The sequence below is a fragment of the Petaurus breviceps genome, unplaced genomic scaffold, assembly GCF_028583685.1.
Source record: "Petaurus breviceps papuanus isolate PSGF00001 unplaced genomic scaffold, PetGlider_PUasm1.0 90822, whole genome shotgun sequence".
NCBI lineage: Eukaryota > Metazoa > Chordata > Mammalia > Diprotodontia > Petauridae > Petaurus > Petaurus breviceps.
In genome coordinates this window covers 3,051,111-3,074,597 of record NW_027187351.1, presented here as the reverse complement: position 1 = coordinate 3,074,597, position 23,487 = coordinate 3,051,111, and the positions used below count along the sequence as shown (strand labels likewise).

The following is a 23,487-nucleotide window of genomic DNA, read 5'->3' as shown; positions in this document are numbered from 1 at the left end:
GGATTTGTTTGTGTGGGGAAAAAAACTTTTTAATTTTATATAATCAAAACCATCTAATTTATTATGCATGATCCTCTCTGTCCCCCATTTGTTCACCTATTAGAGGCAGTTTGATAGCATAGTGGGTAGAGTGCTGGGCCTATAGTCAGGAAAACCTTTGGTCAAATTCAGCCTCCGACACTTAATTCTCCAAGTCACTTAACCTCTCTTTGCCTCAATTCCCGATTTATGAAATCAGGATCAACATAGCTCCTGCATTAGAAAGTTGTGAGGTTCAAATGAGCTAATATGTATAAAGCAGTTAGCATGTTTCCTAATATATAGTAGGTGTTTGTCTTCATTCTCTGTTCCTTTCCCTTTTCATAGTTCTGAAAAGCAATTTCTTCTTTGTTTCTCTCATTTGTTTTTGATGTGCCTTTTGGTGTCTATGGCATATATCCTTTAGAAACTTATTTTAGTATAAGGTATGAAGTGTTATTATAAGTCTAATTTCTGCCATACTGCTTTCCAAATTTCCAAGAAATTTTTATTTATTTTTTTTTCAATTAAATAATGAGGCAAGGCCTTGTATTTTTCAAAAGATTGGGTTACTTGGTCTGATTACTTCTATATGTTGTGTACTTAATCTGTTCCATTGATCAATCTCTTTACTTTTTAACCAAGGGCAAATTGTTTTTGAGAAGTACAGCTCTAGTATAATTTGGGATCTCGCGGACCCTCTTCCTTCCCAATTTTTGTCATTATTTGTCTTTAGATTCTTGACTTTTTGTTCCTCCAGATTAATTTTGTAACTATTTCCTAGCTCTATAAAGTAATCCTATGGAATTTTGATTGGTATCATGCTAAAAAACTAAATTAATTTAAATATGGCTGTCATTTATTATTATTATCAATTCTCCTTACTTGTGAGTAATTAATATTTCTTCAGTTATTTAGGCCTGTATTTATTCCTATAAATAGTGTTTTGTAGTAGTATTTAAATGCTTCTTGGGTTTATCGTGATAAGGAAACTTCCAAATATTTTATACATGTTATATATTGTAAATGTAATTTCTTTTTCTATCTCTTCCTACAGTTTTATTTGTATAACATAGAAATACTAATGCTTTGCATGGATTTATCTTATGTATTGCAACTTTGCTATAGATTTGGATTGTTTCAACTAAGTTTAATTAATTCTCTCGGGTCTCTAAGTATATCATTGACTCTATCTTTAAAAAAAAAAAGAATAATTTTGTTTCTTCTTTGAACTTATTTCCTCAATTTCTTTTTCTTGTCCTATTGCTATAGCTAACATTTTCAGCACCATGTCAATTAGAAGTTTTCTTGGATAGACATGCTTATTTCACCCTGATCTTCTTCTTGATCTTTATTACATAATACTAGTTCTTGGCTTTAGATATAATTCTATCATATTGAGGAAAGGTACATTTGTTTCTGTTTTTTAGTGCTAACCAAAATTGACAAATTTAGTAAAAAAAAATAATTATTTATTAATATAATCATGTTTTTGTTATTGATTTATTTCCCTACTATTAATCCAATTTTACATTCTTGATACAGATCCAACTGGGTCATGGTATATAATTTTTGTAATATGCTACTATCATCGCTTTTCTAAAATTTTATTTTAAAAATTTCCATCAAAATTTCTTAGAGATACAGGTTTAGGGATTTCTTTATCTATTTTGCTGCTCCCTCATTTAGGTATCAAAACTATATGTGTGTCATAGATGGAATTTGGTAGGATCTCTTCTTTTGCTTTTTTTTTTTTTGCAAACTGAAGCATTTGATTTATAATTAGAAGGTTTAATAGAAATGACTTGTGAACATGTCCTTTTTCAGAGGACTTCATTTAAAGATTGTTTATTTTCTTTCTATGAGATTGGGCTAAATTATTTCTTTTTCTTTTGATCGAATTATCTTACATTTAAAAAATGTTCACTCAAGTTATTGGTTTTATTGTGATATAGTTATACAAAATAGTTTCTAATAATGTCTTTCATTTCTTATGAATTCTCCTTCATCATGTTCATACTGGTCATTTGATTTTCCTCTTCTTTTTAATAATGTTAGCTGATGACAAATATATGCACATATGTATGTGTATGTGCATGCATGTATTTCCAAAAAGTCAACTTTTAGCTTTATTTATTTTTTCCTTTTATTTTTATTACATTGATATATATTTATGGAATAAAACAAGTATTTCCATAACATAGTATAATAAAAAGATGATTGTACATGAAACTGCAAATGTATTATACACAATTTGTTATTCATTTCAAATATACAACAAAACTACCATGTTAATTTCTTTTTTTCCTTTTTTCTACATTCCCCCACCCCACCCTAAAGATGGCTACCATTACACACACACACACACACCTGTATTAAGATATTTAGTTAATTTGGGTTTTTATAATAGTAAAAATACCTTATTCACTCAAAGTTGTTCTTTAAAATTTGGTTACTGCATACAATTTTCTCTTGGTTCTACTCACTTCACTCTTCATTATTTAATGCAAATCTTTCCATGTTTTTCTAAGATCATTGAACTCATAATTTCTTATAGCAAAGAGTATTCCATCACAATTATGTATCACAACTTTTCCAGCTATTCCCCAATTGATGGGTATCCCCACAATTTCTAGCTACCATAAAGAGAGGTTCTATAAACATTTTGGAACATATACATTCTTTTCTTTTTTCCCTAATCATTTTTGGAAATAGACCTAGTAGAGGTATTGCTGGATCAAAGGGTATAAATAGTTTAACAACTCTTTGTCTATAATTCCAGATTACTCTCAAAGATGGTTGAATCAGTTCCCAATTTCACCAACAATGAATTAGTGTCCAAATTTTCCACATCCCCTCTAACATTTTTTGCTATCCCCTTGAATCATTTTAGCCAACCTGGTAGGTATAAAATGATATCTCAAGGTTGTTTTAATCTGCATTTCTCTAATCATTAATGATTCAAATTTTAATATGATTACAAATTGTTTTGATCATTTCATTGAAAAATTGCCTGTTCATATCCTTTAACCACTTATCATTTTGGGAAAGACATATATTTGACAAAATTCTTTATGTATTTTTGATATAAGACTTTTATGTGATAGTCTATACATTTTTCCCAATTTTCTGCTTTCTTTCTGATCTTGGTTACCCTTGTTTTATTTTGATTTAATATAATAGAAATAAATTGTTTAGAATAATTGACAATGAAAGGATCCTACCATACTCTTTTTGCCCTTAACTCCTTTTATGAAACAAATATGATATTGATATCTAGACCAGGAAGAGTAAAAACTGAAAAGGAAAATTATAAATCAATTTCACTAATGAATATGGAGACAAAATCCTAAATAAAATACTAGTTAAAAGATTACAACAATATGTTATGAAGATTATACTTTATTAACAAGTAGAATTCATACCAGGGATGCAGGGATGGTTTAACATAAGGAAAACTATTGACATGATTGATTACATCAATAATAAAAGTTTAAAAAATCATTTGATTATATCAATAGACACATAAAAAGCTTTTGATAAAGTTCAACACTCACTTCTATTAAAAAATGCTTGAAAGTATTTGTATAATTGAATTTTTCCTTAAATTGATAAAAAGCCTTTTTCTAAAATGTCAGCAAGCATTATTTATAATGAGAATAAACTAGAAGCCTTACCAGTAAGATCAGGAGTGAAAAAAGAATACCCATTGTACCAACATTATTTGGTATTGCATTGGAAATCCAAGCAATAGCAGTAAGAGAAGAAAAAGAAATTGAAAGAATTGGAAGAGGGAATGAGGTAATAAAACTATTCCTTTTTGTAGATAATGTGATGATATACTTAGAAAATCCCAAAGACTCAATTAAAAAGTTAGTCAAAACAGTAATTTTAGCAAAGTAGCAGGATATAAAGTAAATCCATATAAATCATCAGTTTTCCTATATGTGACAAACAAAATTCTGGAAGAAGAGGTAGTAAAAGATACCTCATGTAAAATATCTCTAGACAGTATAAAATGCCTGGGAGTCCACCTGCCAAAAAGAAACCCAGAAACTACATTAACAAAATTATTTAATAACTTTTTATACCATTAAAATCAGATTTAAATAATTGGAGAAATATTAATTGTTCATGGGTTGGCAGGGCCAATATAATAAAAAAGACAATTTCACCTAAACTAATTTACATATTCAATGCCATTCTAATTAAATTACCAAAAAAAATATTTTATTGAGTTTGAAGAAATAATAAAATTCATTTGGAAAAGCAAAATATCAAGAATATCCAAGGAAATAATGATAAAAAAATGAAGGAAGTTTCTCAGTACCAGATTTTCTTTTTGGAGGGGGCAGGAAGGCAGGGCAATTGGGGTTAAGTGACTTGCCCAAGGTCACATGGCTAGTAAGTGTTAAGTGTCTGAGGTCAGATCTAAACTCAGGTTTAGATCTCCTGACTCCAGGGCTGGTTCTCTATTCACCGCTACCTAGCCGTCCCAGTACTTGATTTTAAACTATATTATGAGGTAGTAATTATCAAAGCTATGTGCTACTGGCTAAGATATAGAAAGGTAGATCAATGGAGTAGAGTAGTCATACATTTTACAGGAGCAAATAAATGTAATAACTTTATATTTGACAAGTATAAAGTAAGTGTAAAGACTAAAGATTTTGGCCTAAGAATTTATTACTTGGTAAAAATTGTTGAGAAAACTAGAAAGCAATATGGCAGACACTGGGCATAGAGCAATATCTTACACTATTTACTAAGATAAAGTCAAGATGGATATGTTATTTAGATTTAAAGCAAGATATTAAAAGAAAATTAGAAGAACATGGAACATATTACTTATAAGATTTATAGATATGTGAACAATTTATAAATAAACAAGAGATAGAAAACAAAGTTAGATGCAAAATGGGTAATTTCTTAGTTTTATTTTTCTCTTTTTTCCTATCTCCTTGATTATCAGGATTTCTCTTTTGGTATCTAATTGAGTTTTTAAAATTTGTGGGTTTTCCATCATTTAATTGCAAATCCTTCCTTTTTTTTTCATTGATAAAAGTGTTTAGAGACGTAAATTTTCCCTCAGGATTGCTTTGATTTGCATGCCAAAATTTTTGGTATGCAATTTCACTGTTGTCATTTTCCTAAATGAAATTATCTCTCTTTTTATGATTTGTTCTTTGATCTATCAATTCTTTAGGAGTAAGTTAGTCCCCAGTTTATTTTTGAAACTTTTCAGAAGCCTTTTATTTGATATAATTTTATTGCGTTGTGATAGTAAATGGTGTTTTATACTTCTGCTTTTATGCATTTGTGTAATGTTTATGTCCTAATACATGGTCAATTTTTGTAAAAGTGCCTTGCACAGCAGAGAAATATGAATATTCATTTCTATTCTCATTCAATAATTGCCAGATGTCTATCATATTTAACTTTTCTAAAATCCTATTGAGGTCCTTGTTTTCTTTCATGCTTATTTTTTTATTAGTTAGATTTATCTAAAGCTTAAAGGGCTGCTATAGGGTCTCCCAAATTTTTTAATGTGTTTAGATGTTACTCAATTCAGTGCCTATATGTTAACAATGGAAATTACTTAATGGCATATGGTAACTTTCAACAAAATGTTGTTTTCCTTTTTATCTATTTTAATTAAATCAGTTTTTGCTATTGCCTTGTCTGAAATCCTAATTGTTACTTCTGGTTGTTGTTTTTTTTTGTTTGTTTTGTTTCTTTGTTTAAATGAACTAGACTTAAATAGACTCTGCCACAACTCATTATTTTAATTCTATGTGAGTCTTTAATTTTCAAGTATGTTTCATGTATATATGTATGTATACACACATATATATATACATATGTGTATGTATATATTATATATCTGGTTCTTCTATTCTATCTTCTTCCATATTATGTATGAGTTTATGACACATTTACAATTGTGTCTATTTTCTTATATATTTTTGTTGTCTCTCTGCTCCCCATCACTCTTTATTAAAAGTTCTTACATTTTCTCCCATTTCATACCTCTATTCAAGATTCTCTTTCTAATCATAAGATTTGTTTTTTCTAATGACTTATCTTCTCATTCATCTACTTTCTTTTTTATCTCCTCTTTTCTTTTTTCTTTTTCCTCCCTGTATCACTTGCATGTATTTCTATATCAAATTCTATGTGTGCATACATACACTCTACCCTCTTTGACCTGTTTAGATGAACATGAGGTTCAAATAATGACCAATCAAACTAGTAGCATAGAGACGAGACCAAAAGGCATAGCTGGAGGTTTGAACTGGTAAATGTGAGCACTTAGATGTTTTGACAGATGTGTTATTTCAGTGATCTAGGAATTTCTTTCAGAGATGCAGTTCAGTCTATGTGACTCCCTTACTCACCCAAATCTATGACTTGTTATTACCTCTAAGATAATATATAATCTGTTAATCTTTTAGATTCCTTCACAATTTGGCTTTGAGCCTTCCAAAGCAATTGAACATTACTCTGCTCAAAAATTCTGCAGTCTAGAAAAAATGGCCTTTTTATTCCTCAACCCATCTTGCATCTTAGTACCTTTACATGACCCAACCATCTGGGCATCTTTACCATCTTTACCTTCACCTCGTGGAGTTCCTCCCTTCATTGAAAATATAGCTCATATGCCATCTTCTGAATAAAGCCTTTCCTGGTCCTACAACTGCTAGGTACTCTGTCTCAAAGAACCTTGAATTTAGCTATTTTGTATTTATTTTTTATGTATATAGATATATAGATATATGTGTGTATACACATACATCTGTCTATATACATATAGAGAGAGGTGAGTCTTTAATTTTCAAGTGTGTTTCATGTATGTATGTATGTACACTCACATATATACGTATGTATGTGTGTATAGAGAGAGAGAGATCTACATTTATCTATCTATATTTATCTATCTCTCTACTATCTATCTATCCTTACTGTCTCCTCCATTAGGATACAAACTGAAAGTTAGCAGAGAATGTTTCATTCTTTGCACTTTCATCACCAAAACATAGCACAGTGCCTGGCACTATTTAACAAATAGTTTAATAAATATCAATTGATTGATCATAAACCAATCTTGCCAAATTCTCCTCTGCCGTTTTTGTTCGCATCTTCACAGAAATTAGCCACAGAACTCTACTCATCATACTATTGGTAGGGTCAATGAAAAATTTTACAAACTACTATTTTAGAGACTTAAGTCTCTCTATTCCTATCTACTAGAATAATTTGTATTCCTGTTCATTCTAAAAAATAGTCAAACACCACCATATTTCCATATGATAAAAAAATGCCAATATCATACATTTGGAGTGCCTATTGAAGAATAAGACTATTTGACATGGCTTATGGTTTATATAATAAGCCCCAGGTTTTATTTTAGTTTTTCAAAGCAGGAAGTTAATAGCTTTTTAATATTGACAAATGCCTCCATTTTTCCTTGTGTCCATCATAGCAATGGAATAATATTCAGAATCCTTGGGTTTTTAGGGTTTGTCTTGACTAACTTTTATGTTTTTGAGCAAATCTCATCACCTTTCAAAGCTTCAGTTTTATGATCTATAAAATGAGAGTAATAATCCCTTCACTTCATCACAGGTTTTGTTGGGAGAAACATATGAGAGAATACCGACAGACATGTATATATATATATATATATATGTACACATGTGTGTGTGTTTTAATTGCAAAATATTTGTATGTTTGCATACAGCTATTTACAAGACCTGTTATTTCATCAATATAGAGAATTCCTGGTGTGAACTCCTCTCTAGCAATGCAGATAAATACCTTCTTTGCTATTTTCAATCTTGGGGAATTTTCTGTGTCTCAGATAGGTTAAATGACATATCTAGGGTTCCCCAGCCAGTATCTATCAGAGGCAGGAATTTGAACCCTCATATTCCTGGCTTCAAGGGTGAGTCTGTATCTACTACCCCATGATAGCATATTCTGAAAATGTCAAGTATTTCATAGTGGTATAGAGTGTTATAAGGAAATAGAGAAGGAGAAGCATAATGTACAAAATCTGAAATCCTTGAAAATTCTATATAACATATGCTTCACGCCATCCCTTTAGATATCTTTGCCTGTTTTATTATTCTTGGAGCTATTTCTATTTTGGTTTCTGTGAGGCCTTCCTGTTGTAATTTACTATATCTGTATGTAGGACAGATGCTTAGAATTGTCTCCTGGCCCCAGATTCCATAAAGAGATATCTATCCAGTCACATTCCTTGGCTAACTGTTAGAGTGATGCTAATCTCTTAGATAATCTAATATGGCCATCTACATGAATCTTTTCAATGCCACTTAAGTTAACTATGTTAAGCAGTAAACAATGCCTTGGTGTTTTATTAAGCTACATTTTTTATGTGGTGGCTTATTAATAAATTATTAGAGAAAAAACAAGGGAAGGGTTCCTGTAGAAGCTTTTGAATTAAAGAGGGATGAGGAACCAAAGAGGCCATTTTACCAGAAGATAGAATTACAGATAGAAGAGATCTGTTATCTGAATCTTCCCCTGGGAAACAGCAGTTCTGTATCCTGTTGTTTCTAAGTACCATCTAATCTTAACAGCATAGTTCCAAGACTTTCAACGAGGCCAGTGTCACTGGATGACAAAAGGTGTAAGGAGAAAGAAGACTGGAAAGGTAGAAAGGGGCTGATTTATGAAATGCCCAAAAGAGAATTTTTCTATTTTATCCTGGAGGTAATAGGGAGTCAGTGGAGTTTATTGAATATGGATGTAAAATGATCAAATATGATTTTTGGAAGATCAATTTAATAGCTGAATGGTAAATGGACTTAAGTAGAGAGTGACTATAGGTAGGGAGACCAGCCAGAAGGCTAAAGAAGTAGAAAAGTCATGAGGTAATTGAGACCTGCAGCAGGGTGGTGGCAGGGTCAAATGGGAGAAAGGCACAGGAGATGTTATGAAGGTAGATATATGCAGGTCTTGGCAACACATTGGGTATAGGGGAAGGGGTGAAAGGAAGTGAGGAGTTATGACACCTAGGGGGTACATCTGTGTGACTGGGAGAATAGTGGTATTACAATGGGAAAATTAAGAAGAGGGGAGAGTTCTGGGAGAAGATAATTAGTTAAGTTTTGGATATGTTAACTTTAGAATGTAAAGGTGCTAATTGAATATTTAAGAACCAATGAGATCACCAAGCAATACAGTATAGAGGAAAGAGAAGAAGGCCCAAAATGCAGCCTTGAAGGACACCCACAGTTAATGGACATTGCGTGGATATAGAACCATCAAGGACAGGTCGGACAGTAGGAGGGAAACCAAGAGAGAGTAGTTTCACATAACCACATTAACTATAAAGGACATATAAAGGAAGACACTATCTGCATCCAGAGAAAGAACTGATGAATATAAGTACAAATAGAATGATTTAACATATATACATATACACACATACACATTTGTGTCTAATGGTAGTCGTCTCTAGGTTGGAGGGGAGGAGGGGATAAAAAAGGGGAAAAAAGAAATTTATATAATAACTTTATTATATACATTTAAAAGAAATAGCAAGTGGTACATGATGGGGTGGGGAAAAGACCTAAAGAGCATTGAGGAGAAGAAAATGGAAAGGGGAATAGGGATAAAAAGAATAAAAGGGAGAGAAAAATCAGCAAAAGATTCAGCAAAATTAACTAACACATCAACCAAGTCTGACATTTTATTTGGTCTTCCATACTACATTCTACCCAGAGTCCTCCACTTCAGCAAAGGAGGGAGAGGAATACGTTCTTCTATCTCCTCTGGGAAGCCAATCTTGTTTATCTGTGATTTCATTTGCTACAGAGAAATTCCGATGGGAAAACTCATTCTTCTGAAGTAGACAGGCACCTGCTTTATATCTTAAACTCTTACACAGCTGTCTGAGGTACTTTCAGGTTATGTGACTTATATAAGTAGTATGTGTCCAAAGTCAAACTTCACCCCATATCTTCCTGACTCTGAGGTTGGCTCTCAAGATATCCACTGGACAACCCTGTTTAGGACACTCACTTGCACTGCATTTCATTCAACTAATATTTATTGATCGTGATAGCATGACAATTGTAATTGCTTACACTTACATCCTTTTTATGGTTACCAAATGCTTTTACATATATTGCCTCATTAAATCTTCACAAAATTATTATGACACAGGCAGGACAGGCATTAAAATCACAATTTTATTAAAGAAGAAGCTGGGTTTCAAAGCAGGGAGCTGACTTGCCTGGTCAATAATGTGCCAAAGGTTTGAAAGCTTGTTAAATTTTCAGTTTAACACTTCAAAAATTAGCAAAAGCTACAAATCAGAGCATGATTTATTTTAATTGCCTAGATTTAAGAAAATGATGGAGAACATGTTAATAATGCAGATTAAACTTAAAAGCAGGATAGCTAGGTGACTCAGTTGATAGGGTGCTGAGTCTAGAATCAGGAAAACTCATCTTCCTGAGTTCAAATTTGACTTCAGACACTTACTGTGTGACCCTGGGCAAGTCGCTTAACTCAATTTGCCTCTGTTTCCTATTCTATAAAATAATCTGGAGAAATAAATGCAAGCCATTTTAGTATCTTTGTCAAGGAAAACACAAAGAGAATCACAAAGAGTCTGACATGACTGAAAAAAGCAACTGAACAAGAAAAAAAAAACTTAAGAGTCCTGTATGCATTTTCCTGGGGAGCCACATGTTAAACTTTTACAATACACTGCTGTTCCCAAACAAATAGAAAGATATCAAATATGAAAATATTAAATATAAAAATTATTAAACAGTTATTGTACATAGCAAAGGTAGAATGAGAAACAATTCTTTCAGACTCCTATGTTTGCAACCTGGGAGGATGGGAGGCTTGTATCAAGACTCTCTCCCTTATTTGACAAATGAAAAACTGGAATGAAGGGAGAATATACTCTGTACCCACTGATCATCTAATGGATCAGTCCTCACTCAGTTCTCTCTTTTGAACTCTTGATTCAAAATACAGTAACCTAGGGGCAGCTAGGTGGGGCAGTGAATAGAGTCCTGGAGTCAGGAGGACCTGAGTTCAAATTCGGCCTCAGACACAACACAGAACTAGCCATGTGACCTTGGGCAAGTCCCTTAACCCCAACTGCCCTACCTTCCCCTCTCCAAAAAGCAAAATATATGTAGTAACCTATATAATATTGGTAGGTAAAAAGAGGCACTTGAATCACCTTCACTGTCCCTTCCAAGAAGATTGAAGTTCACTATAATTTTGTAGGTAAAATATGCATGATATCTTTCTATGCTCTCATTGCTTTAAAAATAAACTCAGATGACTACAATAAAATCCAGATTTAAAGATACCATATACAATGCATGTATTTGTACCTGAAAAGTGGAAAGGAGCACTGGAAATGGAAGTGACCTTAGAGATCATCTCAAGGTCCTCAGTTTACAGATGGGGAAACTGAGGGCTAGAGAAGTGAAATGATTCCTCAAAGTTCCCTAGATATCAAATGGCCAAGATTCAACCCTACATGATTTGATCCAAAATCAAGAGCTCTTTCTACTGTACTTGGCTAGCCCTGGATGTGGGAAACAGACACCGGGTGGTCATGGAAGAGTACACATTGTAAGCCATTGCTTTCCTGGGTAGAGCAGAAATAGATCACCCACATCTTTTCCCCTCAGGGAACCCCAACCCCCTTTATCATTACATCTCTAAGACTTGGCCAGGTTACATCACACCATTCCCATAGCTGGGATTTGTTTTGTTGTTGTGGGATTTAAAAAAAAAAAAAAAGAAGAAGTAAGGATTATATAAGACACAGGAAGAGGTAAGTTGGAATCCCATCTTCTTATTTTAATGAGCATGTAACCCCAAGGCAGTGGTGGGGTGGGATGGGAGGGAGAAGGAGGGAGAAACATGCTACTGATTTCTATGTTTTGATACTCACTCTCCTCCTTTGCCCAAAACCCAAGTGTTCAGCTGTGTGCCTTAGGACACATATCTGCTATAAATTCATTTTTTATCTAATTTGTCTGAGATCTAAGCTTCCTGTGGAAGTCTGAGATCAAAGGATCTGATTCCTTCTGATGTTGGCTCTGACATATAATGTGTGCTGACTTAGTTCTGTCTATAAACTCGCAGTGGGAGGCTGCCATTCTCCCTTGGCACCTTTACATAGTGAACTTTCATTTCAGCTGGGGAGTCTGGCAGGTATGTTGCTGATTGGAGCTGCCATGTAAATAATTCATGGGGAGGTTTTTTTTTTTGTAAAACGTATTTTTGGTCTGCAAAGGAAATCCAATCCTGTATTGGTCTTTTATGAATAGTTTCTGACTTGAAGAAGAAAAGAAACGAGGGGAAAAAAAGATTTCCAATGCTTTCTCTAAACAGGCAGAACAATGCCTTCAATGGTTAGAATGTGGATGGTTTATGGATTGAATCTTCTTACATAGAATAAGTTGGTTTTATTGAGAGAAAAATCAAGGTGCTGATCACTTTTTATGCTTTGTTTCTACTTTCTTTTGTCTTTTGACCATTAGATGATCTGAATTTGTTAGCAACTTTGGAGTTGCTAATAATGCCATTAACATAGCTAGGCAACTGGTATACGAGCACCTGGAATGGCCAGTTCTCATTTTACATCTGAGCTCTTCATGGGCCAATCACCTGGGCATAGCTAGAGCAAAGATCAGTCCTAGGCTTCTTGCTTGTAGGAGGCAATTTCGCATCCAGGGCAACTCTGACTACTAATTGTATGCAGGAAAAAAAAATATTTAACTCTTAGTCAAAAAGATAAGGTCCCTGTTCAAGGCACTTGGAACACATATCATGGAAAAACTGTTGGATGCCCCAAATCCAGAAGAACTTTGTTCTAAGAGAACTGTTGTGCTATTAACCAGATACTCCACAAACGCAGTCTAGGGTCATATCAAAGCACAGGGTAATCTCAGCAAATTAAAGTTTTTGAATTTACAGATATGAAAACCCTCTCACTACACACCCCTTCTCCCACTACAGTCAGTAGGCTGTGATATGGACTGACCACTTGGGATACTGCCCCTATAGTTGTGAGTAACCCAGCCCTTCTCTATATAAAATGGAGCTTAAATGTTCAACATGCAATAGGCTTTATTAACAGTGTTATAAATATGTCAAATAAGCAATTGGCCAAATGATATTATAACTGACTTTTGTCAATTTACTGTGCAATTTGGTTTTAATGAGGTGCTTAAGAAACTGTTGGTCAGGGCCACTTTTTGTAGGATATGCTTGTATTTAAAATGAATGCAAGGATAGGGGTTAATGAATTTGGAAGTGAGATATAAAGTAAAAGCCAATCATAGGAGCTGTATATGTCAGAAAATTATGGCCTTTATATAAAATGGAGCTTGTGTTCAATATATATTTTATTATATAATATATATATATAATTTATATATATATATAATTTAGAGACAATCTTATAAATATTACTAAGGGGCAAGTGGCAAAATGATATTATAAGTGAGTTTTACAATTTACTGTAGGATTTGGTTTTAATGAAATACTTAAGAAGCTATGTTGGTCAGGGTAGAATATACTTGTATTTACAATAAGTGCAAGGAAAGGGGTTAATGAATTTAGAAGTGAGGTAAAATAAAAGGCAATCATGAGAGCTGCATACATCAAAAAATCATTATCTTTTTATGGAGTGAGGCAGGATGTTACAGCACAAGACTACTGGATTTGGCTAGGTGGTCCAATGGATAGAGTGCTCTGGGCCTGAAGTCAGGAAGACCTGAGTTCAAATTTGACCTCAGACAGTTACTAACAGTCAAGTCACTTAAACCTGTTTGCTTCAGTTTCCTCAAATGTAAAATGAGCTGGAGAAGGAAATGGCAGCCCACTCCAGTAGCTATGTCAAGAAAACTCCAAATGGGCTCAAAAGGAATTGGACATGACTGAAAAAAAAACTAAACAATAACAACAGCAACAACCTGAGTTCAAATTTTACCTTTTAATTTATAACTATGACCTTAAGCAAGTCATTCAACTTCTTTGACCTTGTTTCCTCAATTCTAAAATGAGGAGGTTGGACTATTTGATGTCTATATTCCTGTTTCAAAATTTGTGATTCTGTGAGTTGATTGTTTTCCTTCATTCTTGAAGAGGACCAAAATGACATCACTATGCTAGAGTCAAGTTACAGTGTGTCCGATGTCGGAATGTTCTACCACAATTCAGGCACAAATAGTCCATGTGAACATTTGGGGTAGATCCTCTAACTTGTGCATCTTGTGTTTCTTTTGATTCTGTGAGTAAGGGGATGCTAAATGCAAGAGGTGAGATCTATAGATGCAAGGGAAACATGGGAGAGGAGAGAGCCTCATGTGCTGGAGTTACATTATTAACTATAAAAAAATTGTAGAGATGGGTTAAAGAATAAATAATTGGAAGTAGCAAAAGTTCCTTAAAGTAGGTCATAGATAGGCAAGGAGAAAATGAATGTATCATACAAATATAAGGTAGACTTTTGGAACATAGTAGCTGGGTCCACTCCTGTGGAAAACTGATAGTAAAATTTGGATAGGTAGTATGGGTAGTGTTTAAGGCTTCCTCCACTAATACCTGGTCCTGTTGTTTCATTATGATATGAAGGTGGCCTGGGCTCTTAAAGATTGCAATGCTATATACTGAGTTTGAGGGAATAGTTGAAGAAGTGGTCAGGTTTTCTGCCTCATGCCAATGTACGTAGTAGCAAGTGCTTCCTAAACAAATGGCTGCCATCTTGAATATGTGTACTTTTTAAGTAAAGGTGAGTCAATGAGAATCAAGTGACTTTCATTTCAGCGACTGAACATTCATTCTCTGTGACTTAAGCAGCAGGTAAAGAGGAATTTAAAATGTGAAGGGAAAGTGGGAATGATGCTAGCATCAAATGGGCACAGGCCAAATTGAGGAGTGTGAAATGATGAGACATGAGCCAGGAGGGTTTTTCATAGCAGTTCCAATTTATTGATCAGAGAGTAGGGATTATATATTGAATATAAAGCAATTATCTCTTAGGTTCCTGTGAGAAAATGTTTTAATGTCCTTGTTCACTTACATACATCTGCATGTTTTAATGTCCTTGTTCCCTTGCATGCATCAGTATCTGGGTCACTGTTCGGTTATCATGTCCTAAACTCCTGCAAGTCAGGAAGTGATGGGGAGCCAATCTTAAGACACAATATAGCCTTCATGGGGAGCTGGGCTCAGAGAAATCCTGTGCCAGACTGTTCGCATGTATGGACTGGGTCAGAACTGGCCCTCAACTGTGGGAAGATGGAAAAAGTTGCTTAGTCAGAACAGTGGCAGAGCAGATAAACATAGCTGATAGATCTCAGCTAAATGATTACTGATTGGAGCAGATGTTAATTTCATTGGCCAAGTAACACCTAGTGCCCTAGATTTTTCTTTGTAATCCTTTGTATTTTATTTTCTAAATTAAAAAAAAACATTATTCTGAGAAGCAGCCCATAGGTTTCACTAGATTGATCATGTGATCCATGAAGCAAAGAGGTTAAAAGCTCCTGTTTGGGTTGAAACCCTTCCTGGTCCCCTCCCCAAGTGCTATTGTCCTCTTTCCAAAACTACCTTGTATTTAATTGCTTTTTATTTACTTGCATATATTATCTTTATCTTTATGTTTATATATAAACTTGTCTTTCTCCTTCCCCAACATTAGAATGTAAACTTCTTGAGAGATGAAGTTATGTCTTCTTTCCATTTGTATCCCCTTCTCCTAGTATGTTGTCTAGAATATAGTCAGTACTTAATCAATGCTTTATCGTTCTACCTTTTCCCCACACATATAGCTAGTCACTATAAGTTTTATGCAATTTATATCTCTGAAATGTCTTTAAAATAAATTCCTTATCTACTCTCTCCTGCTACTAACTTAGTTCAGGCCCTCTCCTCTTAGTGCTTTCATTATTATAATAATAGTCTGTTCCCTTGCCTCCCCTGCCTCCTATCTCCAATCCATTATACAAAGTGCTATCAGATTGATCTTACAAAATCCAAGTTTGATCATGTCTTGCCCCTGTCCAAAAACCCTTCAAAGATTCTCCCCTACCCCCACTTCAGAATAAAGTCTAAATTCCTTTTTTCAGAACCTGCCAAGGTCTGTACTCAATCTCCCTTTCTAGACCGGTTTCCAAGCACTCCCCTTCATGGTCCCTATGTTCCAGTCAAACTGGATTAGTTGTTGTTCCCTTAACATGTCATATATTTTCATGATTTTTCTGACTTTTTGCAGTTTACCCCTTCCTCCAAGAATGTTCAAATTGAAATTCTGTATTTAAGTCACTGTCTGGTCCAAATTTTACTTACTTCATGAAACCTCCTGTGATCTCTCCAACCAAAAGTTGACTCTTCCCTTAATGGCCTGCTAAGGTATTTGTCTTGGACTTTTCCTGTATGACTTAAAACATTTTTTCTTTTATGACAATAAACAAGAAAATAAGACATTTATTTCTACACATGTCTTATCAACTCAACACTACAAAGGGCCTTTAGGACACATAATATGATATATTTGTGACATAATATGTACACTTATAAGTGTGTGTGTGTGTATATATATATATATATACATATACATATATAATAAGGTGATTTGGGATAGCATTAGCACCTGAAGGATTAGGAAAATTCCTATAGAAGGCACCACTTGAACTGAATCTTAAAGGAAACTAGGCATTAGGAGAGACAGAAGCAAGGGAAGAGTGCATCTTGGTATGAAGGAGAGGTGATGAAAAGGCATGGAAATAGGAAACCGTGTTTTGCATAAGGAACAGTAAGAAGCTATTTGACTAGAACACAGAGTACATGAAGATGAGTGTCACATATTAAGGTTGAAAAGGTAAGTTGGGGTCAAGTCTGTGCAGGGCTATAAATAACTCCATTTCTTCCTTTATTGCCTTTCACAGATATGAGCCAGAAGGCCATGCCAGGCAAGCTGAACCAGCTCCCTTATCAACAGTCGCTGAACGGATTATCAAGAACAGTCCGCACTGTGCATAGGGAGGCAGCAAGAGGGGAAGAAGGCATTGCTCACCTTCCATCCCAAGACCACATTCTCACTATTGGCACTCCTTCTCAGCAAGTAGCTATCCAGGATGTCAGAAATTGGAAGGATGCTCAAGCACAGTTACTTGGGTATCAACTAGCAGAACAAGATCAATTACTGATGCTCTATCCTAGCTTAGACCAAAAGGGTCAAAGGGTACAGGAGCAGAGACATGCTAGCAAAAAAAATGGTGACTTGGGCCTCTGCTGGGAGAGGAAATCTTCCCAAGCAGACTCAGAGGCTTTCTACCCACATTCACTGCAGCAGGCACCTATTCAGGGACAATTGTGAAAAGATAGAAGTGTAACCACTAAAATAAAAATGTTGGCAAATTCTCCAGATTTAGAGCAGAGGTAGAAGAAATCTAAAATATGAGAGGAGCCTGGAAGGAACAATATTATCTTATTGAATATTATTCAATCTTGAATTATTGTATGTGTGTTTGTGCTTTAAAATGGAGAGCAAGGAATGCCTTAAATAGTTCTATAGTTTCTCCCCTATTCCACCATGGCCCAATCCATAGACAACACAATTCTGGGCATGTAATGTGTACAATACTCAGCCTATTCATGGACAGATAATATATGATCCTAGCAAGTAAGAATGAACATTTCATCCAAGAAGTCAACAAACATTTATTAAATACCTACTATGTGTCATAAAATTGGAGTTATTTTGATTTATGTCAGAAGAGATTTCTGAAGGCTCTTTAAGTGCTTCTCACACACAAGAAAGAAAAGGTCAAAAGAAGAAGAGATATGAAAGGGTCTGCTGCTGTTATAAATGCAAGCACATAGTGAAACACTGCAACATCCTGTAAGAGTATTTAAAGGACAGAAGAAGACTCCTATCTATGATCTGCTGGAGCAGATCCTAAGGCAGATCCAATCCTAAGGCAGCTTCCTGTTTTTTTTTTCTACAAGCTGATTTTATCTCATGCTTAGAATTACCATGAGTCCAAAGTAGTATGAACATATTAGGTTTGCACCTCATGAAAATTTTCATATGACATTGATATTTTGATATCTTCATTGATATTTTCATGAGTTTCTCTAGGATTTTGAGAAAGGGAATATAAGCAAGGGGCAGGGGGGGATAATTTTCCCTGAACCAAATGTGTTTGTTTAAAGCAACATTGTCAATAATAGGTCAAATTCACAACTGGGAGAGACATGAGGAACATTAGGAAACTAGAAAAGATCAAGAGGCAGAGTTCTCTGTGGCTTGGTTCCTCCATTGGACAGTCTTCTTCCTTGAACAATATAGCCCCAGATATCAAAAGCTTGTATGAAATAGATGCAGGACAAAATAGAACAGAGAACATGAATTCATGCATTCTTTATAAAAATAGATTTTATTGACATCTTTTCTTTTTACACTACCTAGATTTTTTTGTATCCCCTCTCTTTCCCAGTGAGCCATGCCTTATAAGCAAATAATTTTTTAAAAGAAAGAGTAGGAAAAAAATCAATAAATTCCAATCAATACATTAAAAAAACTCTAATGTTATATGCAATGTTCCACTCCTCTGAATAAACCCCATCCACCTCTGCAAAAAAAAGGTGATGGCGTGGGTGAGAATATGTTTTTCTATATCTCTCCTTCGGAACCAAGCTTGTTCTTTATAATTTTGCAATATTCATTTCATTTTGTGTGTGGGTGGGGTGGGGAGGATGGTGGTGGTTCTTGGCATTTACCTTGTCATTGTGCAAATTGGTTTTTGGCTGTACTTATTTTACTCTGAAGCAGTTCATCTAAGTCTGTCCGTGCTTCTCTACATTCATCATGTTCATTATTTCTTTTTTTGAGATAATTGGGATTAAGTGACTTGCCCAAGGTCACACAACTAGTAAGCTTCATTATTTCTTAAAGCAAAGTAAATATTCCATTATATTCATATATGGGAGTTTGTGTAGACATTCCTCAATGAATGATCACGTACTTTGTTTCCAGTTCTTTACTGGCACTGCAATAAATATTCTTGGATATACATGGACTTTTTCTTTTTATCAATGACCTCCTTTGGGGTATATGTCTAGCAGTAGGATCTCCAGGTCAAAGGGTATGGACTTTCTAGTCACTTTTTTGAATGCATGTATTCTTAACAGTACCAAAGCACATAGGATTTTAGGAGCACCTGGAGATAAAGGCCAATGGAGATAAGCAGATATACTACAGAGAAACTTGGAAGATATTACTGCTTGGGTCCATTCTGGACATGGCTCAGGCTTGCTTTGGAGTTGCTTGGCAAAATTAATACACTTCTGGTATTGGACATAGACTTGCTACATTATAAGACAGGGATTGTGTTTGCCCTTTGTTTTTGAAGAGGGCCAAGACTTCAGGGAGATGGTGACACGACTTGTAGTTGACTTTGCTTTGGGTGAGGGAGAACTGTCCAAGGTCAACAGTCTCACTTTCTCCTCCAGAGCCATCTGGGTCCAGTGACCTGATATTTATCAGGATGACTGGAGATGGCCCAGAATGCAATGGGAGATCCTGGCCTTTTAGTCTAAGATCTTTTCAGGTTTTCACTTTGAGTGAGGTAACACCCATTCAGTAAATAGGCCTCTTTAAGAAGTGAGTCAAGGGATGGCCCCTTTAACTAAAAAAAAAAAAATCAAACTGTGAAGGGAAGATCCTCAGGTTTGATGCTTAAAGAGAAACAGTTACTATTGACATTCACTCTGAGCTAGGAAGGCCCAAAAAATAATGATTAAATGGGTTAAGACAAGGAAGGTATATGGGAAAGGGAATAGTCTCCCACACTGTGGAAACCCATGGAGAAGTGACCTTGAATATGAAGAAATATCTTTAAACCCAGAGACTGACCTCCTATAGTCAATAAATCAATTGGTTAGTTAAGGAAGGAAGGAAGAAGTTGGGGAGAATAATATTGTAGGAGTTAAGAATACCCATACCAAGGACCAGAATCACCATTTTCTTGTGTCCAATACAAATCCTAGGAATTGTGGGGAATATTGAAATTGGAAACATATGCCACATCTAAGGATCAATATAAGACAATGCCTGGAAGCATGGACATCAGACTGAAATGGTCCACTCGAATTTGGGACAATTTTTGGTCCAGTTCTTTAAATCTTTCCCTGTCAAAGGTCTTTGTTCTTATCTGGAGTCTATCTGAGGGCTTATGCATTTATTGACTAACTGAGAATCCCCCACAGGTTCCTAGGTTCATAAGACAGAGGTGGAAGAATTCTTAAGATACCATTTCACTCAGTGACCCCCTTTTACAAATGAGGGAACTGAACTCAGAGAACGCCTTGCCCAAGAAAACACAAGGATCAGGGGCACCTAGGTGGTGCAGTGAACAGAGCACCGGTCCTGAAGTCAGGAGTACCAGAGTTCAAATCGGGCCTCAGACACATAACACTAGCCATGTGACCTTGGGCAAGTCAATTGCCCAATTACCCCAATTGCCCTTCAAAAAAAAAAAAGAAAAGAAAACACAAGGATCAAATAGAAGAGATAAGACTTGAGCCCTGATCCTTTGATTCCGAATCTAATGCTCTTTCTACTACTCCCATACTGTCTCACCGTTAAATAATCCACTCAACCTCTATAATGTTTGGGGTACCTCATGTCAGAATTGTGTCCCTGGAGGAGCTACAGATTCCCCATAACCCATCTATTTTGAGCTCAAATTTATAGTATGTGTCCTAGTTTGGGGTATTGAGTCAAATGGACCACAGGATGACTAGAATTCTATGGTCTTGGTTGTAGAGGAGATGTGTTTATGATAACTGACTTTTTATCATTACCTCCCCTGTCCCAACCCATATTTCATAGAAATGCAGAATTTTAGGCTTGGAAAAGGCCTTAGTGATCATCTAATCTAATCCATATTCTAGAGGAATTTATTATAATCCTGGAAGTTATGAAAATGCAATAAATGCTGGAAACTAGAATAAGGACTTTGGGTGCATATCTACTTGGGGACAAGTGGATGAATATCAGAAAAGTTCATCAATATACATAATATATAAAGTTTCATTGGAAAGTCATATTTTACCAAAGAAAGAATAAAATTCAGTGTTTTTTTTAAGTGTGGCAGTTTCAAAGAAAACTTTCCTATTTTAGATGTTACTCTCCATGTGGATGACGGAGATCATACAACAACAAGAAGAAACCTTTATTAAGCACCTGCTGTGATGGGTACTTTGGAGGGATGGGATGGACGCTAGCTCCTTCCCTAAAACTTAGAGCATAAGTTTGTTTGTCTGATGGGTCTAATTAACTCCCAGGAATGGTAGTTCAAAAAAGGAATTTTTTGTTGTGTTTTATTTTTAATGCAAACTCCTTAATAAGCTAATAAGGGAAATTAGGATAGTTTGGACAATGTCCTTAACCTTTTATTATTGATACCTGTGAAGATAACCAGGCCTTCAGAAATAACTTGATGCCTCTATAAGTGAGAGAATACTGGACTAGAGGAAACATGAGTTTGATGCACAGTGGAATGCCTATGTTCTTATAGAAGGAATACTGTAAAATATTGACATGCAATGACTGTTCCCAACACTCTACCACTTAACTAGGTTTACTCAGTTAAGTGACTGTCACATCTGAACAATCTAAATGCAAAAATATGTAATTACTATATGTTAAAATATATGCAAACAGCATGCAAAAGTAGTATCTGAATATTGAATGTAAATCACATGCAAATATTATACAGCTTTGCATCTATAAAATTATACATATCAATAACAGTTAAGCATTTTAATTAATTCTTTCATTTAAAATTCATGCATTTATTCCATATTTTGTTTACAGAATATATAATGTCTCCCGTGTCTGTTCCGAAAACTATAAGTAGAAGGAATTAAACCACAGTGAGCAGTTATATACTTGATTACAGCTTATACTATAGAGCTATGTCCACTTAAAAATGTAGTTTAGACAGAAATCCTGTTTCCAAAAAATGACTTACAAAAAATCCAAATAAATGTAGAAAGAAGACTTTGAGAAGTTAAATGATGAATGAGTGATAATAACAAGCGATTTGGGGGGTGTTGATGGCAGCAAGAAACTACATTACATTTTTGGGGGAGGGGACCTAGGATGGTTTGCTAAAAAGAGACTGAGGAATTTCATTCCCAGAAGACATTCATGTCAATAATTATTAGGTTCTGTGAAGACATGTGCCCATTCTCCCAGGAGGACTCCAAACTTCTTTCAATCAATCAATAAGCAATTATTTAGCACCTGCTATGTGCCAGGCATATCTGTTAGGTCCTCTGGTGATATAGATACAGTTAACAAAATAATCCCTAATAACAAATTTACAATTTCACAGGAGACCAAGGACTGCTAAGCAGACACAGACTAATTGTAAATAAATATAAATTAAGTAAGTACAACATAATTTCAGAAGGAGGGTACTAGTAGTCAGTGGTGTCAGGAAAGCCTTCATATAGAAGGTGATGCTCAAATTGCATCTTGAAGATAGAAGGAGGGTCTATGAAATTAAAGTGAAGATGAAGTTCATTAAAAGCATGGCAGATGGCCAACGCAAATCCCATAAACAAAGTCCAGGCTCCTTGATGCCCTTTTACAGATTTTTTTTTCCACTGCTACCACCCTTCCCTCTAGAGTTGAATTTTGGATCCAGAATTGTTTTATTCCCTTATGCTCTCCTTGTGCCTTTCATGAAAAAAAAAATAGTCCTTGGTATTTCTTTTATTTTTTTTCACTCAGTATATTCTAAGGAATAAAAGGAAATAAGGAACTTGGGGACTCTGATCAACCTACCATGTCATCAACTTGGAAACTCTCTCCATTGGTGTAAAGTAAAACCTACCCATCAATTTCTCATCCTCTTATGTGATAATGCTATTTATATTTACTATTTCTAATAATAAGATCCTAATTTGATAAGTGGAAGGCATCTGAAAAGCCAATCTGATTCAATCTTCTACATTTTACTCATGAAGAAGTAGAAACCCAAGGTCACCATTAATGTCAGAGGTAATATTTGAACCCAGGTCATATGACTCTGGAGCAATGCTTTTCTCATTCATGTCCTTCCATATATCCTTGAAATAGTAATGGAATTTGAAGACCCCATTGTATTTGCAATCAAGCAGGTACTTTGCATTTAGTTTCAAGTTCATAATTGTGTCCAGTATTAGGACCTAGAACTTGTGAATCACACAGTGGGATGAACTTACTTACATAACAGGAAGGGGCAAGACAGGGAGAAACTAACACCTTATATAAGAAGAAGCCCAAGCTGAGAGAGGCCAGAATTTCTGGGAGGACGCATCATGGAGGCAGAGCAGCTACTGCTACAGAGAGAAAGAGAACTGCCAAGAACAAGAATTGCTGGGGGGGGGGGA

At 35.0% G+C, this 23,487-nt stretch overlaps 1 protein-coding gene and 1 long non-coding RNA gene across 2 annotated transcripts in view; one reads left to right on the top strand and one right to left on the bottom strand.

Moving 5' to 3' along the window:
• The window catches only part of PKHD1 (PKHD1 ciliary IPT domain containing fibrocystin/polyductin), a 669,991-nt gene extending 652,113 nt beyond the window's left edge, over positions 1-17,878 (top strand). Inside the window, exon 67 of the mRNA XM_069070581.1 lies at positions 16,986-17,878. Within this exon, the coding sequence (XP_068926682.1) occupies positions 16,986-17,416 (431 nt within the window). The 3' untranslated portion in view covers positions 17,417-17,878. The remainder of the gene's footprint in view (positions 1-16,985) is intronic.
• The window catches only part of LOC138147977 (uncharacterized), a 33,689-nt gene continuing 25,214 nt past the window's right edge, over positions 15,013-23,487 (bottom strand). Inside the window, exon 3 of the long non-coding RNA XR_011164950.1 lies at positions 15,013-15,326. This is a non-coding gene — a long non-coding RNA (uncharacterized lncRNA). The remainder of the gene's footprint in view (positions 15,327-23,487) is intronic.